This window comes from Carassius carassius, chromosome 3, assembly GCF_963082965.1.
Source record: "Carassius carassius chromosome 3, fCarCar2.1, whole genome shotgun sequence".
Lineage (NCBI taxonomy): Eukaryota > Metazoa > Chordata > Actinopteri > Cypriniformes > Cyprinidae > Carassius > Carassius carassius.
Genome location: NC_081757.1, coordinates 34251219 through 34272674, shown reverse-complemented (window position 1 = coordinate 34272674; position 21456 = coordinate 34251219). Strand labels below are relative to the sequence as shown.

The 21456-nt window shown below is 35.4% G+C and overlaps 2 protein-coding genes and 2 long non-coding RNA genes across 5 annotated transcripts; 3 read left to right on the top strand and 1 right to left on the bottom strand.

Moving 5' to 3' along the window:
- The first annotated feature begins 3138 nt into the window (after positions 1 to 3138).
- fastkd3 (FAST kinase domains 3) lies at positions 3139 to 10943 on the top strand. The gene is made up of 6 exons (XM_059536318.1): positions 3139 to 4727; positions 5170 to 5258; positions 7421 to 7595; positions 7729 to 7798; positions 7897 to 8011; positions 10702 to 10943. The coding sequence occupies exons 1-6, from the start codon at positions 3287 to 3289 to the stop codon at positions 10798 to 10800; spliced, it is 1989 nt and encodes a 662-aa protein (XP_059392301.1). The 5' UTR covers positions 3139 to 3286; the 3' UTR covers positions 10801 to 10943.
- On the bottom strand, positions 10885 to 16846 carry chmp5b (charged multivesicular body protein 5b). The gene is made up of 8 exons (XM_059536329.1): positions 16659 to 16846; positions 16036 to 16140; positions 14853 to 14899; positions 13433 to 13526; positions 13234 to 13305; positions 13037 to 13145; positions 12785 to 12900; positions 10885 to 11248 (listed from the first exon to the last, which is right to left on the bottom strand). Exons 1-8 carry the CDS (start codon positions 16725 to 16727, stop codon positions 11198 to 11200), a joined length of 663 nt encoding a protein of 220 aa, XP_059392312.1. The 5' UTR covers positions 16728 to 16846; the 3' UTR covers positions 10885 to 11197.
- On the top strand, positions 12314 to 12746 carry LOC132125117 (uncharacterized). The gene is made up of 2 exons (XR_009426851.1): positions 12314 to 12398; positions 12435 to 12746. It is a non-coding gene; the product is annotated as an uncharacterized LOC132125117 (long non-coding RNA).
- A 61-nt stretch (positions 16847 to 16907) lies between the features above and the next one.
- Positions 16908 to 19147, top strand: LOC132125110 (uncharacterized). Of its 2 annotated transcripts, XR_009426850.1 has the most exons (5): positions 16908 to 17235; positions 17824 to 17897; positions 18023 to 18092; positions 18452 to 18587; positions 18736 to 19147. It is a non-coding gene; the product is annotated as an uncharacterized LOC132125110 (long non-coding RNA). The 2 variants fall into 2 exon arrangements; XR_009426848.1 differs by lacking the exon at positions 18452 to 18587 and having other exon boundaries at positions 16943 to 17235.
- The last annotated feature ends 2309 nt before the right edge of the window (positions 19148 to 21456 follow it).

Sequence of the window (21456 nt, the reverse complement as noted above, 5' to 3'; positions counted from 1 at the left end):
AACAAATAAATTCTATGAACAATTTAAAACAGTGGGCGTTGTTGACTCCTCCCTCTTTTTTGTGATAGGCATCAATGCATCTTGCTGCTAGTAAGATCTTGTTTTTCACCTAATAAATATTGAAGTTTTGTTTTCTTATTTAACATTTTGAAGACAGGGAAGACAAATTTTGGATAAAACTTCTTTGTAATGTCTTGATAGTTAGTGCAGCTGGTGAGGACGTGTTGCTCTGTCTCCACTTCCCCATGATTACCGTATGGGCAGATGCCCATGATGTCTTTGGGCAGCCAGTGCTGTTGATAACTGCCCATCTCTGCAGTATAGTCAAAATATGATTGCTCAGTCTGTACCTTGTCATTTGTCTTCTTAATCTACAGTCTTTCACTGTACTCAGATATTCTGCAGTTGTGTAATCTCTTTTTAGGGCTAAATAACATTCAAGTTGACTTTGTTTTTCTTTTGTTTCATTCAAGTAGGTTAGATAATTTTCTTTTTGTGCTTTTATAATTTGGTTCGGCTAAATTTTGTGGATGATTATTTCAATGTCCTGATGCTGACTGTTGTTAGTCATGTTAGTTTATTTTTGCAGCTTCAGGAACATCTGAATCTGGGGACATTTTTCAGGGTTGACTTCATGGTGTTTAAGGGCTTTAAAATGGTAAGAGATAGGGTCACTTATATTTATGTGTTTCCAAAATTTGATGGCTAATTTCTCAATGCGCATTAATAGAGGGTATTGGCCTGCATGTGTTGTTTGCTGTCTTCTTCGGTACTCTGAGGACACTCTTACAGAACTCAGCATGCTGGTCTTCAATCTGATTTAGGAGAGGACTCCACACTTCACTGCCACGCCCCCCCCCCCCTCTCTAATTTCTTCAAACTACTTTGTGCTGAGACTCATGAATGTATTTTTCTTTTGTTATTTCTTTCGATAAATCACATGCAATGTTTAATGTGCATCTTGTCAGTAAAGCTGGTTCTGTAATCAATGGTAAATCACTATCACCCTTGCCGTGTGCATTCACATGGAGCAGCATTTACTACACAGAGCCGTTGTTTACTGACAAGCTGTGCAAAACTGCGATCATATTTTGCGCATGTTTTGCACAGCTTATCTGTTGACAACGGCTCTGTGTAGTAAATGCTGCTCCATGTGAATTCGTGCAGGTGATAGATTTACCGCATCTATAATCGCAGTTATTGTGCAGCCCTATTATACTGTAAAAAGCCCGGCTTTCCTTATCAGTCAGATCTTTTATTCCAGTGTTGAACTGTCCAGATGCTGAGATTGTCATACCCAAATAATTATAACAGGTGACATGATTAAAAAAATTTCTTGTATTTTTTGTCAGCAAGACAAGTATTTTTCTGAAAGATCATGATTTTAGTCTTCTCCATGTTTACTGGTAAGGCACAATCATTACTGTAGTTTTCTGAAATGGAGAGACTTGGGTGCAGCCCCTCTTCTTGAGGCGACAGCAGCAGAAGATCGTCAGCATACAGGAGGCATTTAATTTCTCTGGCCTCAAGGGTAGATAATTGCCTGATAAATAATTGAACACAAAATATTAATTTTATACTTTAAATGTGCAGTGTGTAAATTTTAGCGGCATCTAGAGAATCTAGCGGTGAGGTTGCAAATTGCAACCAATGGCTCAGTTCCCCTCTCACCCCTCCCTTTAGAGAAGCTACGGTGGTGAATTCAGGAATCAAAATGTCATCGGTAAAGACAGCAGAGAGCAATGAGATTTATTTACAAAGGTAAATTAAGAATTTATTATTATTTTTTATTATTATTTTTACTTAATTATTCAGTAAATTATTGTTTTTGTGAATATGAATGTACATCATTGTGTCAGGGTTTTATTTGTAAGAACAACGTGGCGAAATGTGCACTATGTAGAGCAGTTTTGTCTGTTTAGGGCATAGACTGTATAAAAACATGGAAGTAGTGTCCGTGACATCACCCGTGCTTTTCTGAAGAGCATTTTTGAAGCTCAAAGTGGGTGGAGCCGGCCATCACCATTTTGGCACCGTGCATTACTACCGTATCATCGAAAATAGGCAAAAAGGAGGGAGATGGTTGCTGAAGCCACGCCCACCTAGTACATAGCAGTGGCAGCAGTGGCAATCCACCTGTCACTCAAGTGGCCACACCCTTAATTATGCAAAACTTTAAGGCTTAATATAATTTAAATGGAGTTTTATTTATATATATATATATATATATATATATATATATATATATATATATATATAAAATCACCCCTCACAGTTGTCTAGAACGGCAATATTAGCTATATTTAAAATTAGCTTTTTGTACCAGGCTGTAAAGTTTTTTTTTTTCTACAGTAAAGTTGGGTATTTTAACATGGGGAGTCTATGGTATTGACTCCCTTTTGGAGCCTCTAGCGGCCAGTCAATGAATTGCCGTTTTAGTCACTTCCTCATTTAATTTAGAACTTTATAAATATTTTGTGCAAAAAATACTGAAGGTTGGGTTCATAAACAATGATTTCAATCCTCTCTGGGTTTACTTTTGCTGCAGGAACACCTGCTGATTCTCATATCATTAGTTCAGAAGCTTCTTTTATACCATTAGAAAGGGCAAACAGACCTTAATATCAGTTCACGCAAGTGCAAATCAGGGCAGTGTTCAGTTGTGACTTCAGCCGGTTTATTTATTTATTTATCTATTTATTTATTTAGAAAAGTCAATGAATCTAGTTAGGATAGTTCTTAGGACAAATTTTGCATGTGTTATTACCTAGGTAATGGTAACAGTTTATCATTGTACAACTTGGGAAAGATAAACTGTAACCATTACCTAGGTATGTATGCTATATATTTCAGGATAATATACATTTCTTTTATATTTCTAATGATTTAGTTAAAAAAAAAAGGACAACAAAAATATTTTTATTAATGTTCCTCGAAGAATTATTCAGCCACACATACAGGAACAAACCATGCAGTACAGCCTGCTGCCTATAAAGGGGAAGCATAGACAGACAAGGTAATATTGCAGGTTGTGATTAAGCAGTACGTCTGCTTAATCTAAATCTGTGGTGGCAATTAATTTAAAACATTTGTTTGACGTATGCTGAAGGCTTGAAGGACAAAGTGAGAAAACAAAGATGCATCAATTTAAGTTTTGAGACTCATCAATAGAAACCTTACTTGATCTTAAAACAGGAAAATTTCTGATTGCAAATTCAGTAGATCATGATGTTTAACTTTAACTTACATGTTTGTTTGTTTTTTGTTGTGACTGTAGGTTAAGGATATGGTGGCAATTTTTATGATGGCCAGAACACTGGCACTGAGGCTGCGTTTCCTGAGTCATTTGGATGACAAGATCCTTTCATCACTGAAAACATGCGCTGGTAAGCGGCTGTCTTATACGGGTCTCCGAACCTCTACTGTCTGCTTTCCCACATGTTCCAGCCTCAGTCCAAGGGGTGTATGCACCACAGAACGAGACCCAATGTTCCTTGTTGCTGGATCTGTTCACCCTTACCAGAAGCTCTTCCCCAGTGGAAGTGGTTTGTCTTTGTTGCACCACCTGACTTCTGATGAGGACCATACATTTATGAAACGACTCGCCTCCTGTACTTCATCTCAGCAAGTTCTTCGTCTCTTGCGATCTTACCCTCTCCTCTCAGGTGCAGCAGCAGCATCTATACTTCACCGACTGGCAGACTTGGAGCAGGACTCCGCATGTGGGCTTTGGAAACCACAGATACTGCTATCAGATGCAGGCCTTAATAAACTTTGCCAAACACTGGAGCATGATTCAGCCAAATTACAGGATGAGGTATTGGTTAGAGCTCTCCTTGGCTGTACACGTCTCTACCTTGACCCTCAGAGCCGCCTAGTGCTAAGGCTGGTGTTTGAATGTCAAAAGAGACTGAATTTGGAACAGCTCAGTGTTGAAGCACTATGTGGGTTATCAAGGGCTTTATTTGCATTGGAAGGCCCTAACAGTGGCATGATAAAACAGGCTATGAGTCACCTCCAAAATAAAGATACAGCTCAATGGAATACGGCAGAGCTAGTTGCGGTTTACTCTATGCTAGCAACTGGTTTGGGTGAAGATGGATGCTATCTGGAGCTTCTAAATGAAATGAATGCTCGGGCACTTCAGTTGGTGCAACAAATGGGCCCAGTGGCGATTAGCGAAATTCTAGGTGCTTTATTCAAATTAAGACATAAGGAAGCATTACCACTTGTAATTGCACTTTGCAAGCAAGCTGTCCATCATGTTCAAAACTTTGCAGATCCCGAACTGATTGTGGTGTTGTCAGCACTTATGCACTATGGACACAGTGACCACTTTCTTGTGGAAGCTCTTGAGCGCCATGTGCCCAAGATTGCCTTTACTGCTCATGCAGAAACCGTAACCAAGGTGATGCAGTTTTTCCGTCGATGGCGCATTCTTTCTCCACCTGTTTTTAATGCTGTGGCTGAGAGTTTTGTGTATCGTGCAGAGGAGTACTCAACGTGGCAGGTATCACAACAGATAGCTGCACTGGGAGTTTTGGGATACCTGCCACCTGATGCTGGGAGATTGTTCAGAAAGGTGGAGTCTGTTTTGCATGCCCGGTTTTCCCAATTTCAGCCCAGAGCCCTGCTAGACCTACTGTATGCCTGTACCCTTCTACAGAGATACCCACTTAACTTTGTCTCAAAAGTCTTCAGCCCTTACTTCATGCAACAGCTACAGGGTAAGAAACAATGAAACATTTTCTATACAGTACCTGGGATATTCCAGATATTTCTGGAATATTCATCATTAATTGATCACTTATTTTAATGTTAATTGATTAATTAATCATTACCATTAAGACGGAATAATAACATTTGGAGTTCTCCATGTTCAATACACACGGCCTATTTATAGATTAAATATGTTCAAACCTAAGTATTAATATTTAGCGAATAATTTAAATGTAATTCTTTAATTTATTACTAGTGTATGGTATACAGACTGGTTATGAAACAGTGATTTCACCATCTACTTGCATAATTACTGAACATATTTGTTGAAATTGACTAATAGACAGTTGAAGTTTCATTTTTTAAAAATGATTTAGCACTTAATCATTAGCATCTCTATGCAATATACTGAACTTTTTAAATAATACATTTTCCATCTCTCTTTTGAAGGGGAGGAGGGCAGTGGGATAGATCACAGAGTGCTTGCACAGTTGACCCAACTTTACATGACTGTAAAGCTCGAGTGTCCATTTTATGATGTGAGTGAAACTGCATTAATATATATATATATATATATATATATATATATATATATATATATATATATATATATATATATATATTTATTAATATATATGTGTATGTATATATATATATATATGTATGTGTGTGTGTGCATGTATATGTATTTTTTTTCTTTTACTATGCTCAAGACTGTTATAGATGCTGTTATACCAAATGTGATGTGAAAAATGCAACAAACTCCAAACAAATGGTTCTTTCACACCGAGCAAATACAATTGCTGTCAGGCTGAAAGAAATGCAACATTTATGTCAGTACAATAGAGGGCACAACATGAATCACCTTTCAGTTGGGGGTGAGGTGGGGGCAACCAACACATTCACAATCACATTCATGGTTTTATCTTATATTGGTTAATGGTCGAATAACTTCCAGGTAAACATTTTAAATATGTTTTTAGTAAGTGTTTTATTTACAGTACAGGGCTGATTGGTTTTGTAAATTATATTATGATTGTTTAGTCATATATTACTACAACCCGAATTCCGGAATAAAATTTTAATAAAATGAAAACTAAAAGACTTTCAAATCACATGAGCCAATATTTTATTCACAATGGAACATAGATAACATAGCAAATGTTTAAACTGAGAAAGTTTACAATTTTATGCACAAAATGAGCTCATTTCAATTTTGATTTCTGCTACAGGTCTCAAAATAGTTGGGACGGGGCATGTTTACCATGGTGTAGCATCTCCTTTTCTTTTCAAAACAGTTTGAAGACGTCTGGGCATTGAGGCTATGAGTTGCTGGAGTTTTGCTGTTGGAATTTGGTCCCATTCTTGCCTTATATAGATTTCCAGCTGCTGAAGAGTTCGTGGTCGTCTTTGACGTATTTTTCGTTTAATGATGCGCCAAATGTTCTCTATTGGTGAAAGATCTGGACTGCAGGCCGGCCAGGTTAGCACCCGGACTCTTCTACGACGAAGCCATGCTGTTGTTATAGCTGCAGTATGTGGTTTTGCATTGTCCTGCTGAAATAAACAAGGCCTTCCCTGAAATAGACGTTGTTTGGAGGGAAGCATATGTTGCTCTAAAACCTTTATATACCTTTCAGCATTCACAGAGCCTTCCAAAACATGCAAGCTGCCCATACCGTATGCACTTATGCACCCCCATACCATCAGAGATGCTGGCTTTTGAACTGAACGCTGATAACATGCTGGAAGGTCTCCCTCCTCTTTAGCCCGGAGGACACGGCGTCCGTGATTTAAAACAAGAATGTCAAATTTGGACTCGTCTGACCATAAAACACTATTCCACTTTGAAATAGTCCATTTTAAATGAGCCTTGGCCCACAGGACACGACGGCACTTCTGGACCATGTTCACATAAGGCTTCCTTTTTGCATGATAGAGCTTTAGTTGGCATCTGCTGATGGCACGGCGGATTGTGTTTACCGACAGTGGTTTCTGAAAGTATTCCTGGGCCCATTTAGTAATGTCATTGACACAATCATGCCGATGAGTGATGCAGTGTCGTCTGAGAGCCCGAAGACCACGGGCATCCAATAAAGGTCTCCGGCCTTGTCCCTTACGCACAGAGATTTCTCCAGTTTCTCTGAATCTTTTGATGATGTTATGCACTGTAGATGATGAGATTTGCAAAGCCTTTGCAATTTGACGTTGAGGAACGTTGTTTTTAAAGTTTTCCACAATTGTTTTACGCAGTCTTTCACAGATTGGAGAGCCTCTGCCCATCTTTACTTCTGAGAGACTCTGCTTCTCTAAGACAAAGCTTTTATAGCTAATCATGTTACAGACCTGATATCAATTAACTTAATTAATCACTAGATGTTCTCCCAGCTGAATCTTTTCAAAACTGCTTGCTTTTTTAGCCATTTGTTGCCCCCGTGCCAACTTTTTTGAGACAAAACACGCAAACTGAATGTTGATACACAAGGTGGTACTAAGCATGTGTCGAACTTGTTCTGTGGTCAACAAGCTGCATGAATATAGCTGTGCATGAGACAGAGTGAAATGCATAAAATGAAGTATCTTTTTAGGCCCCTAAAAAAAGAAAACAATTTAAAAGGAGTGTTATATATTAATTATATGCTAATGTTGCTTGCATATTCATAACAATGCTCATTTACATATTTCTTACACTTAAATGAAGGGACCACGACTTTCGCCGAAGTTTCAAGTAAAGTCATTTTTGGCTTCTGGACAGTCTTTGGAGACACCGGTGGAACTTCATTTCTATAATGCTGTGAAGTCCGCCTTAGTAGATCTGCTGGGAGCTCAATCTTACTTTGCTTCCAGAGTACTTACACCATATTGTTATACGTTAGGTACGTATTATGCCTCCCCTTTGCTTCTAAAATTGTATAGCTGTCAATTTCTCACACCAACACATGTAAACCTTCTGATTGGTATATCTCTGTGGCTGTATATGCCCCTATTTAATTGTTTGTATACATGCAGACATTGAGATAAAACTAGATGAAGAAGGGTACGTCTTGCCTGCTTCGCATACAGATGAAGTCCATAAAAGGTAAGGCTTTCCTGCTGTTTGCAAATAAAGTAGGAAATGATGATTAGTTGTCTGAGAATGCATGCATATTATATTTATATTAATTTGTTTATTATCAGAATTGCTCTCTGTATTGATGGATCAAAGCGCTTTGCAGCAAATGCAGAGAAACTACTAGGCAAGGAAGCCATCAAGCAGCGTCACCTGAGGATTCTGGGATATGAAGTTGTTCAGGTAAAACAAACTTAATTTCTCTTGCCTTTTATTTACTGACTATGTGCTCTACTAAAATGTTTTTTTTTTTTTTTTTTTACTAAAACTTTTTTCTTCCCTGTCTTTCTAAGTGTGTTTGCATATTTGATAATCAAGCTGAAATTTTCCTTTTAAAGGAATAGATCCCCCAAAATTTGTAATTTACCGTAATATAATTCCAATCTCTATCCTTTTTTGTGTTCCAGACTGGAACGAAAATTTGAGTTTGGTCATAATTTTACGGCCATAAATTGGAACCGGACGGTTTTTGCTTAAAATACGCGATCGGCAATCGGACGTTTTTTTGAGGTTTTTTTTCAGCTGATTTTTCCGGAAGTGCGCCCGCGTGCACAGACTACATTGTAATTATTCGCTATCATGTCATTTGTGTGGAAGTATTTCGAAATCTGTGCGTAGAACACGCGCAGCAGTTCATCACTGGAAGTGCTGAGCTACACGTCTGAGGCACAGATGATGTATAAGATGATCATTTTTATTTTACCTTAAAATTACATTGGCTTAATTTGATTTAAAAATCACCTGCTGTAGCACACTGAAAAAAACTGTTTCATTCATTCAACTGATTCACATCTGTATTTTTTTTACTTGAGCCAATAGTTATTTATTTTTCATTACCCTAATTCTTTTTAATTGGACGAATGAAACACTTTGCGTCTTTGTTTTTTTTTCGCCACCAACATTATTTGATTTTAACATTTTGGAATAATTTATTTATATAACATTTTAATTTAGTCTCACTGGTAAAGACCTTTTTTTTAAATTTAAAACCAAATTTAAAAACTAAAACAAATACTAATTAAGAAACATCTTATTGAATTGTGTTGTTTGGATTTTAGAACTATGCAGTTGTTGCCTTTAATTTCACATGGTTGCAGTTAATGTTTTGATTTAAGGCCGGTTCTATGTAGTTTTAACCCAATTCAAAAACAAAAGCTAAATGCTGATGTCTGTACCATCTATGTTTGTATTGAATATAGGCTACTTACTGTGCAGTTACTACCGTTAATTTCAGATGTTTACAGTTAATGTTTTCAGTAGCCGAAAGCCAGTTTATTTAGTTGTTTATTGCTTAAAGAAAAAAAAAATTGGGTATTGGAATCGGCCAGTTTGCTTATAAAAAAAAAAAATCGTTATCGGAATTGGCCATGAAAAATTATGATCGGTGCATCCCTAATTTTACGTGCACCTATCAGAACTATAATAATTATAGCAAAATAGTAAATGGTTCATGAAAATAGTCACTGTTTAGCAGGGTTAAAATATGCTAAAGAAACCAAAGAATGTTCCAAAACCTGGAGGAAAATATTTGTAGTATTCTTAGGATTCCTACCTTTATTTTTTGATTAACATTCTGCAAATTTTGTAGGTGTAAGATGAGAACTGTATTTAAAGTATTATTATTTCAATCAATTAAATCCACAAACTACAAAACATTTCAAGCTGTGAAAAGGACACCTATGTAGTTTAAAGTTATCCATACAACTCCAGTGGTTTCAATTTAAGTCTTCTGAATTTTTATCAACATGAGGGTGAGCAAATAAGTAAAATTATTTTTTGTTTTTGGGTTAACTATTCCTTTAAACCAAAGTCTTGTATGCAAATAAAAATGAGGTCATTAGCAAATAAAGTACCATGGAATAATGAGGATATTTGTATATTGAAGAGAAAATGTTGGAAAGCAGAACGAATCTGGAAAGCAATTAGACCATGTTTATTTTGAGCGTTGGAAGGGTTTATTGGTGTTTTTTTAACAAGACCGTTAAAGATGCGAGATCTGCTTATTTTTCCAATTTAATTAACACCAACAGTTGCAATTTTCGGTTTCTGTTTAATATAATTAATGATTTGGCAAACCCTCAGACTAGTATTGTGTCAAGTTCTATTGATTGTTCGTCTTTTTTTGTAATTTTTTTATGGACAAGGTCTCTTATATAAAGGCTTCGATTACCCGGTTATAGGGAGGTATTGTGGGATTGTTTTTTATCTGTATCAGAGCACGATATTTGTGAGATTGTGCAAAAGTAAGACTGTTTAAAGAAGTGGCAGGAACTAAAGGTTCTATTCTACGGTGTATAGTGAATAGTTCTCTTATTTCTGGATGTGTTCCGGAGGAGCTAAAGATCGCTACATTCCAACCGATCCTGAAGAAGCCTTCAGTATCTCCTGCAGTGGTAAATAATTGCAGGCATATCTATAAACTACCATTCATTCCAAAAAATTATGGAAAAAGGCAGCAGCCAAGCAATTGTTGAGAAATATCAGTCTGGTTTTAGAGCTGATCATAGCACTGAAACTGACCTTTTACGAGTACCAAATGATTCATTGATGGCAGAGGATGCTGGAGAATGTTCAGTTTTAGTTCAATGTGATTTTAAAAGCAGCTTTCGATACAGTTGACCACAGTATTTTAATTAATACATTGAAAACATGGGTTGGGGTTTCAGGGACGGCACTGGATTGGTATCTTGTGAATTTTGTTTACACATTGTGTATTGCTTTTCATAACGTTTTAGATTTTGTAAAGCACTTTGTGCACTGAAGCTTGAAAAGTGCTATATACATTTTTACTTACATGACAATTTTTTAAATGTACAATTCAAATTCAAACTAGTGTATGCTCCATAATGGCCTTCGTTTTACTCTCTCTCTAGATTTCATACTATGAATTTGAGAAACTCAAGGATAAAAAAGAGGTTGTGGAATATCTGCACAAGAAGATTTTTCCTCACAGCTACAGACTCAGCTGGTGATACTTGGATTACCAAATGGATATTGAACTACAATTCATTAGGTTTATTATGTATACAGAAGTTTGTTTTTTGCTTGTACAGAAATGTGGTATGTAAATTATTTATTTATGCTTTCAATAAAGTGTATTGCAGTACAAAGTAAACCACCTACTGGTGTATATCCTTCAGAAAATAAATCATATCTACACAGTCAAAATTAAACCAACCAACAAAAAACCCAATGATTGTTAAAAGATAACATGGATAGATTTCCTATGAAGCAAAAGATTATAATCGGAAGTAGATCTAGACTAAAAAAAGATGAAATCTTGACATTGAAGGTCTGTCCCAGTGTTTATGTTTGAAGATATTTGTCCAAATCTTTTAAGGGTTTGGAATGTATTGTCATTTTGTTCCATTATGTAGCTGGAATCTGAGGAAGGCCAAACTCATCCACCAGTACTCCATCCTGTTTGCAAAAAGCAGAATTCTCAAATCAGTTTTCAAAAATCATTTTCTGTAACAGTTCACATGTCTCCATAAAGCAAATAACGTGTAACTAAAAATGCAGTGCTCAGTATGAAATATTAACATTTCAGACATTTTTCAATCTGCTCTAATCTTAATCAGTATAGAGGTTGTGGTCTCTTTTTATGCAATAAAGTGACACTTTTGGCATTTCTAATTAAATTATGATTCATGAAATTGACCATCGATCTCATGAGTGCATTTGTCAACTGTATACAATTTATTACTGAAATTAAAAGTTCAGCACATTGTGTTGATGGATGCAGCTTCTTACACGGTGTGGCTTGTTAACTCTAAATGTATTAAGCATTCTATTAAAGGGTCATGAAACCCCCGGTCTGAACCTTAGCTTTGAAACTGGCAGAAAAGAAATTAGCATGTGATGCTATAGAAAGGTTGGAGGGCAGAACATGAGGAGGTCTTACTGCGTGTTCATTAGAGCAAATGTTCTGTATTATCCCGAAAAAGGGGCATCATTGGTGGGGGGTGGGACTGACTATGGGGAACCATGGCTATTGGGGGCCCATAACAATTGAAATTGCCTTCAGAGCACTTAAAATTTTGAATGTTTTATTTTTCATGTGTATACTGGCATGTTAAGCAATTCTAAATGGATCTGCATTGTAAAATAAAATAAATTATAGTGGCATTCATTATAAACATAACACAATTCAATTTTCAGTGTGTAGGAAATGCGCCATGTAACAAACTTGACATGCCTTATAAGCAAATTTTGTGGCATATAAGTTCAATGGTTTAAAAAAAACAAAAAAAACAAAGACAAAATGTTATTCTATGAACACAGACCAGCAATTTGTGAGCAGCTCACAAAAGAGAATAGTCAACATATGGCTTAATGCAAATTTTTCGTCTCACTGTAATACCATTAACTGTTATTATTTTTAACAATTTTTAAACTATTTTAAAAAGTGAAATAAGTTAATTATTTGTATTAGTAGTTATACAAAAATACTTTAAAACATTAGCATGTAGCCTTCAGATATTATTTAGTTAAGTTACCATTGCATTAAAAAGATCTAATAAAATGGAGGGGAAAAAAAACCTTTACAAGTTAACAGAACAATTGGTAAGTCTGAACATTAAGCCTAGCAGTGTAAGTGCAGTAGATCTACTGCACTTACACTGCTAGGCTTAATGTTCAGACTTATTTTCACATATTACTTTTTTGTCCCATCCATAGCAATTGACAGAGTGCTCACAAATACACATGGGAGTGTTTGAAAGCATTTTTAAGATTTTTTTTATTTTTTATTTAAGTATCGACCTGAAGTACCAACACTTTTGACAACACTACTAGAACTGATATGTCATATGTGAATGCATATTTGTTTGCTTTCGTTAAATGCACATTACAAGTTGCTTTGGAACATAAGTCGCAGTACATTTCAGATTAAATTGTTTTTCTAGAAATAAATAAAAAGGTGTTGTTGTTTTTTTTATTAATGGGTGTGTTTACCCGATTCGTGGTTCTGTCTCCTGGTACTCCTTCGGGTATAGCTGGAGCAGAAGAAGCCTCATCCAGATAGGAATTGTCATCGTCCAAAAGGAGTTCATCACCAAGTGCATCCAGCTCTTATGGTACAAACAAATAATCACATTTTATATAGTGAGCAAAGTAAATATATTTATTAGTAATAGATCAAAACAAATTACTAATAAAAAATAAAAAAAGCTAAATGCACAAAATAAAACAGCTGTTCTAACTAACCTGCTTCAAGGTCATCTTCGTCGATGTCTGGTGTCCCATAGCTGCGGCTAAGGGCTTCTTGTACTTCATTAGCATCTTCCATCATGTCCTCCAACTGGTCTTGCAGATCCTGCAGCATGAATGGCAAAACTCTAATGCATGCTCAAGTTTTTTTTTTATTTTTTAGTATTTAAGTAAAGAAATGAAAGGAATCTTACCTCAATCTGATCAATTTTAACATTCTTGTATGCTTTTTTCATTTCTTTGGCACCAATTTTCATCGCCTCCACCTATGTTTAAGACATTAACATGCACACAGAGAAAACTTGTACATAAAAATATACTTGCTACATATTGCTAATGGGAAATATAGAATAAAATCACATTTTCTTTTTTTCTGTAAAACTGCGTTCTTACAGTGGTCTTGGTGTCTTTTAGAGTCTGGATGGTGTAGTTTGCTTGTTCCATGTTAAATGACTGCTGCATCAACTGATCTCTCTGCCCTTCATACCTGGAGATATAACAATATCCCTCAGTGTTTTTTTTTTTGTTGTTGCATCAACAAAGTTTAGGAAGCACTATTATGATATAGACCAATTGTTTTTTAGTAAAGCCTAACTCCTAACTCAGATTCAGGAGAACAACAAAAAATGAACATGAAGAACATCTCCAGAACTGCACTGAGAGTCACTTCATGAGCATTTGACCGTTTTAATTGAGCAAAAGCATCATATCACATGCACAGAATTGTAAAGATATTAATTTATTTTGCAACCCATCAAAATAAAAGTCTGGTTTTGAAGTCTATTGTTGAAACAAGCATTTTTTTAAGGAATAATCACACAACATTTCTTTCTTTTTTTTATATTTTAATACCCCTCGTTTGCCAAAAAAAAGTTTGCTTAATTTTAAGTAATTAAAAGACAAATAAAATGTTTCATGCCTTGGATTTGATAACAATAAAAATGTAAATACACACAGAATTTTTGAGGGGAAAAAATTATTAGGCTTCTTTAAGAAAAAATAAAGTTGTTTTATGTATTCAAATAATTAGACATGCTAAAACTGAATTTGGTAAAAATATGGTGAGAAACAATAAAACATTTCATGTAATTTTTGTTAAACTTTTATTAAACTTATTTGAAAATGTGTACGTTTCATGATTTTATTTAATTAGACTTACTTTATGATTAATAAACTTTAACTATTAAAAAGGAGTGGAGTAAAATTAAAATGGAAAAAACTGAATCCAGAAAATTTAAATAACAGAATTTGGAAATAATTAAAATGGAATTTAGGAAAAAATTTAGCAGATTTCATAGGGCCCTATTAGAGTGTGGTAATTTCAACATTTACGATTACTATTACTGTTATTATTGTTATTATTATTATTATTATTACTACTTCTACTAATTTTTTTAGTAAATAAAGCACTATTTAAGTGTTTTTTTTTTTTCAGTATCCATTTTAAAAACTGTCGGTTAATTAATCAGTATAGGCCAGTGTGGTCCAACCTAGCTATCGGTATCGGCAAAATCCAATATCGGTCGACCTCTAGTTAGAAATGTGATAAAAAATGCGAAATACATGCTAAAACTTGCTAGAAACATCTAGCTAAATGCAAAATAGAATAAAATTCCCCTGGCATTACAGCAATTTTTTTATAATTTGCCATGAAACATAAATGATTGTTGAGAGGCTAGGGATGTGTAAAACACAGTACCCCCAGAGTGCTCCAAAGTGAAATGGCCCAATCAATGCTGCCTTGCCACTTTAATTTACAGTGCAGATTTTATACATAAACATATTAAGAATGACTACAAATAAGGGCACTTACATTCTCTTCTGTTTGAGGACTCTCATGGCTTTCTGTTTCACCATATTCTAGAATAGAAGCAGAAAAAAAAATTGGACAAAAGTGTCATGCTTTGCACTGTGGTGTGTTCTGTAAAAAAATATATATATATATATTATAGAAACTTAAATTTATTTATTTTGAGTAACCAGAAATCAAGGTAAAATCAGAAACAGAAAACTCAGAGCAGTAGCAAGAGAAAAACAAAATAAATCTTAAATCTCATTTCTCACATTTGGAGATATTCAAACCTGTCATATAAGAGTGTCACTCAAGTTTTAATGTCTAACAACACCAAACACCATTGTTTTTTTTCTACCAACTGTGACATCAACAACTGTGACACACCAGGTTTGAATATAAAGTATAAATGGAGTTTGAGAGTTATATAGGGAATGATTTTTTGATGTCTTTGGTCATCACGCATAGCCAGAGCTGGGTAGTAACTGATACATGTAATCAGATTTACGTAAACCAAAAATTAAGTACTTGTAATTAGAGTAAATTACATTTTAAAATACTCGTAATAAGACTACAGTTACTTGCAATTGTAATACAGTTACTAGTTAATAAGTTACACATTTACACAACAGCAATAATTTATCCATAATTTATTGATTCTCCCTAATTCCTCTATTTTATCTTTTAAATTGTCCTTTCTAAATTGAAAATTCACCAACTTTGTTGTTACCTGATCCTCTTTCACATAATCTGTATTTTATTTGATAGCTCAAAAGTAATCTGATAATGCATGTAAAGAATTACGTTACTAATTAGATTTTTTGTCATGTAATTTAGAATTAGTAACGGATTACAATTTGTAAGTTATCTACCCAGCACTGCACAAAGCTCAAATAGTTACGAAATCATATGGAATCGAACGATGTCATCTATAGCACAATTTTTATGGAATGCTTGTATAGTTTTTCATATTTATTTTATTTTTGCAGCTTTGTAGTACAAATCACAATCCAATTACACTGTATGGTAAAAAGCAGTTCCTCTTGTTTTTCATGGAATGGTGGAAATGTTATGGATACAATTAAAAGAAAAAGAAATGCAAGAAGGCAAAATGTAACAATTAATATTTTGAGGTGAGAGATTACTTTAATGTTTATACCAAAACACATAATTCCACCTAGGTAAAAGCTGACCCAAATTTTACCTTTGATGGGCCATCCCTCATTTTCTTCATTTGATCTTTGTATTTCATCAGTTCGGCATCGAGTCTGGCTATCTTCTTATCGACAGACTCCGCTCGTGAGTCAACCTGGAATTCATCAAGGGAAAGAAAGGCATTATATAGGATACAACATATATTCAACCATACATATGCTTACATTATTTAGGAAATGAGTAGCTGTAATTGTAAATGCAGAAGAAATTACACCCCGTGATAAGTCACTGAACTATAAATAAACCAGCAGGACTGGTTCAAATTCACACAACCTCAACACAAACTTTTTGTCATACACAGTTTTCAAACATTTTTTGTGTGTATTCAAAAACACCAACCATGCCACGTTTTTAACATAAGCAAACTAACAGAACTATAAAATCAACAAAATAAATGTAATGTTTATCTACATAGAGTCTGCTTTACTACATGACACAGCAGAACACATTTCAGCTAAATAACAAATAACATGAAACATTTTTAGGCTGATAATAAGAAAAAAGATAATTTAGTGAGAGATTTAAGCAATACTGAAGCCATTACAGTTCTCAAGAAAACGTTCTTTTGTTTTATATTCTCCAAAGTTAAATAGAAGCAAACGCATAACTTACGCCTGATATACAGTCCGTCAGGTTTGGTGGCGGTCCTTTGGGTTTCCCTCGTCCGAAGATACGATTCATGCCGACACTATTGTAAATAAACCGGATAAATAATAAAAAATAAAAGACAAAAACAGTATCTCAACCTCCGCCCGAGAACAAAACACAGCCTTTAAAAAGAATCCGGAAGTAACGACGTCATGACGTCCAAGGGGTATTGCCCAAGCGTGTACGTCTGCAGACTGCAAGACGGGGGCGTAACTTGAAGTGGACGTAACTTGAAGTTGTCCAAATCGCACAGAACCACGCGAGACCTCAAAACGATAAGTTGTTGGCAATATGGTTGCACAGAGTAGAATATTGATTACGTTTTAAGGGAGGCAGGGGTTTTAGGCAGGATTTGATGCATGATTTGTGTGTAGATATTAAAGTTAGGGGACAATATGAGAGTGTACGTTTTAGTAGAAAAACGTATTATCTGACCCACACTCCGGAACAGAAGAGGGAGGTATTGCACCAATAAGCTGGATGCCAACCGCCGTTAAACTGGAAAGAAGACGAAAATGACAGCTTGCTGTGAGAGACAACGGTGAGAATCTTATTTTTTTCCGAGATAATTATTTAAATTGAAGTGTATAAGTCATTTTCATACAGTGGTATTGTTTTTGGAGTTAATAATTTATTAAAACTAAGGCGTAATTTTTTGTGCCTTTGTGATTTAGCTGTAAACATGTTTTATAATGCATAACTAACAGGGGAGCTCCATTAAGTAACGTTACACGACTCAATAGTGGATTTACATAAACCATATATACTTCTTGAAGACTATTACTAAAATGTCTATTTATCATCTGACTGGATAATGTTTGATAAGAATTGTAGATGAGCACATCTAACAGACATGAAACAGGTGTCTGAGTGATGTGTGTGTGATATTGTGTAGAATTCACTTTTGTCAACACTGCTATAGATGAGTGGGAGTCATGTAAACAAACAAATCTACGTAAAGTAACTAAACATAAGTTATCTATTTTATCTGTCCATTTGCAATATTGATAATTTAAGGAACATTTGTGTTGGATAAAAAGTGAGTTACATCAGTTATTAACTCAACATGTAAATGCAGTATATCACAGATAGATCACAGAGGAGACTGACTCTTGTCTGGATGTTACAGGGACAGATGAGACACATGTGTGTTTATCTGCTGTAGAGTAACTGGTGAAGGAATGCTGCCATCAAAGGATTTGTGTAAGTACACTACAAAAATAAATTAAACATTTTAAATCTTAAGTTGTATTTTATTTTAATTAATTTAATTTCAAACAACTATTACACCTCCTTTCTTATTCTTGATTTCTGTGCATTTGCTGCAGATCTTTTGGGGTGCAGCAGGACCTGCAAGGAAAGGTGAAAAAGAGGGAAAACCTGAAACAAAAGAATAATGTAATTACTTTTTGTATTGTGTATGTGTATTTTTGTAGGGCATAAAATGTCTGTAGACTGGTGTGTGCACTGAGGATGGAGAAGACCACCGCATCATCCTGGAAATGAACGAGAGTCACAGATGAGACGCTCCATCACTCCAGCTCTTACTGTCTCATCAGGACCAGATGCTGCTGTGGTGTCTTCATCCTCAGTGACCCCAGAGCCAGTGAGAGCATCTAGATGATTTGATTTTGGTAAAGTTTGTTTGGCTGGTTACTGTTTAAACAATGAAGGCTGACTTTAAGAAGATTCAAAAGCATCATCAAAAAATGTGATGGAGCTTTTATCTGAAGTGATTGACAGTGCTCTTATTACAGGGGCCTACAATCCCCTGATCAACCTGGAGAAGAGAGCCTTGCTCAAGGACACACTGGTGTTCCTGTGGCTCAAGTGGTAGAGCATTGCGTTAGCAGTGCAAGGTTGTGGGTTCGAATACCAGGGAACACATGTTAGGTAAAAACTGTTAGTCTGAATGCACTGTAAGTCACTTTGGATAAATGTATAATTTATTTATAAATTTGGACCACTTCAGTTGTTTAGCCCACTACAAAAGTAATAAATCAATGCATGTACTTGTAAATTCTGTGTAAATGTTTTTCAGGTAGTCGTGCTCATGGGTTGCAGGCACACGAAAGTTTGGAGCAGACACAGCAGTCAGATTGTCCTGCACGTGTTCCCCTGCTCTAGCTTCAAGGTTGTGTGGCTCAGAGAGCCGTCATCAAGGTCTTCTTCATCCTGTTGCTCAACGACATCCCTGTTGAGAAGAGTGAGATTGTGAAGTGCAGCAGCAGAACTGTATCAGCTGTGTTCAGATGGCAGGAGGATGTTGGGTTCACCATCTGTAAATACTTGATTGTTAGAACAATAAGTTTGAATGAAGCTTTGTATCATGTGTTGTTGACTTGTACATGTATGCATTTATTGTGATGCTAACTTTTATACATTATTTTAATCATTTAGACATGTTTTTTGTTGTCAGTAAATAACATATAAATATTTTATCCATTCATGTATTAATTGCTTGACTGAAAATGGATGTATTCACATCGACTGCATTTATTTAACTAGTATATATTCATGAATTCACATTCATGTCACAAAAGAAAATACATTTGGCTTCTTTTACTAAAATGTAATTTTAAGAAAAGAAATTATATAATTATTGGTTGGCATTTATCGTTATTATTGCATGGTAAGTGTTGGGGTGGGCAAAATATGCAATTCATTATGGGGTAATGTTAATTTTCGAGTAGTACTACATTTTTAGAGTGTCAAATCAACAGTATTCTCCAAAGCTGAGATCTTCGAGCAGCTGATCGAAGTACCCTTTGTGCAGATATCGCAGAGTCGCTGTGAGGTGTTTGTGCACCTGACCCTCTTTTTTATTGTTATTGCCAAATTATTTCATAAAAGATCATGGTAAGACGGTTGTATCTAACAATAAACAATCATAATGCCATAAAACAGTAAATTAAAAAAAATCATGTTTTCATCATAGTATGAGATGCTATACAAGAAAAACATTTTTCACGTAAAATAATTGAAAGAATATTCAAGAGAAATGATTTTGGGTTTTCAAATTTAAAAAAAATGCTTTAAGGATAACACTTGGTCACATTAGTGGAGTTAAAAATATAAAAAATTAAAATCAACAGTATTGGCTATACTACAATCACAAAATAAAAAGGCAGCCGTTTCTGAAACATGTTCTTCATTATCAAGATAATTACAAATACATTAATTAAACCTGTCACTTAAGTCTTTTACGTTTTTGTGCTTGTTTTAACTTTGTAGTTCACATGATCAACATAGCGGATGATGATATACAATTTGCATTCATACTTCATACATACGCATTTAGGCTGTAGAGTATGTACTCTTTTAGCGCTCGTTAAGTTAGTACTTATTGAAATTAAGTGCCTAATTAAAGGGTATGCGGTTTCGTATACCGCATACCCCATACCCCCCGTCTTTCTCGTATTGCCAGGCCACGTCCAATTACCGAGCGCCAACCTCCCGCTCTCTCTCGTGAGGCCAATAAGGAAGTGACTAAAACTGCAATTCATCGACTGGCCGCTTGAGGCTGGCTGCAAAAGGGAGTCAGTCCCATAGACTCCCCATGTTAAAATGCCCAACTTTACAGCAGGAAAAAAACATGTTTACAGCCTGGTTCAAAAAATGATTTTGGTCTAAATAGCTCATTTTGCCCTTCATGACAACTGTGAGGGGGTGAATTTTTTTATAACTCATCCGTTTAAATTATATTAAGACTTAAAGTTCTGCATAATTAAGGGCGTGGCCACTTGAGTGACAGGGAGAGTCGCGCGGTGACGCGCTGCCAAGAAGGCGACGGCCAGCTCTACACACTTTAGGCTTCAAAAACTCTCTTCAGTAGTCTACGGGTGACGTCACGGACACTACGTCCATATTTTTATACAGTCTATGCCAATTACGCAAAGCTGAAAAGGTAGGAAGGCGAGCAACTGTCACATCCATTGTACTTTTTGAAACACTGTTTCACGCAGCTTCGAACGCCTTTTCTTTCTTTTTCTTTTTTTTTAATCAGTGGTTCGGGGCGTTTATCAGATTGGGCAAATCACGTGATTTCAGCAAACGAGGCTTCTTTACGTTACCGTTTCAAAATCCCCATGGTATGGTTGCCACTAGGTGGCGAGATCTTAAAGTAAATCCATAAAATCCGCATATTATACGCGACTTTGGGCTTATTTTTTGTAAAGTTTACGGGTTGCGGTTTTTTGGGTTTATTAAAAAATATGGTTGCTTGTTAGGAAAACCGGACAAGCAACTTCGTTACTTTTCATTTATGTTCATTTATGTTTCTATATTCTCCAGTGCACTGACTGACACTCTATCTCCTAACAGTTGATCAGTGCAAAAAAAATAAAGTAAATTACAATGTTTTAATGTATTAATTATCACGGGCTTTAATAAATAATAATAATAATAATAATACATAAGCAAGCATATACTAATACTAAAAGTATACTTGGTTCGAATAGACAATACTTGAGTATCTTGTGGCTATGTTACAGCTTATCCTTTTCCATCTCTCCAATATTATTCCTCTCACAGTTGATTGCATATGAGTTTTGTCTCTGCTTTGTTACAGTTTGCTGATTTTTGTAAAATAACTTTTTTTTTCTTTTCAGATAAAGGTTTCAGTTTAATATGTTGCAGTTTCAATAAATAAATAATATTGATGATGCATTTTATGCACACACACACACACAGACGTATAGGACTTGTTTTGGAGCTGCGACTGCTTATTCGTAATCGCAAGAGTTGGAAACAGTGAAACAGT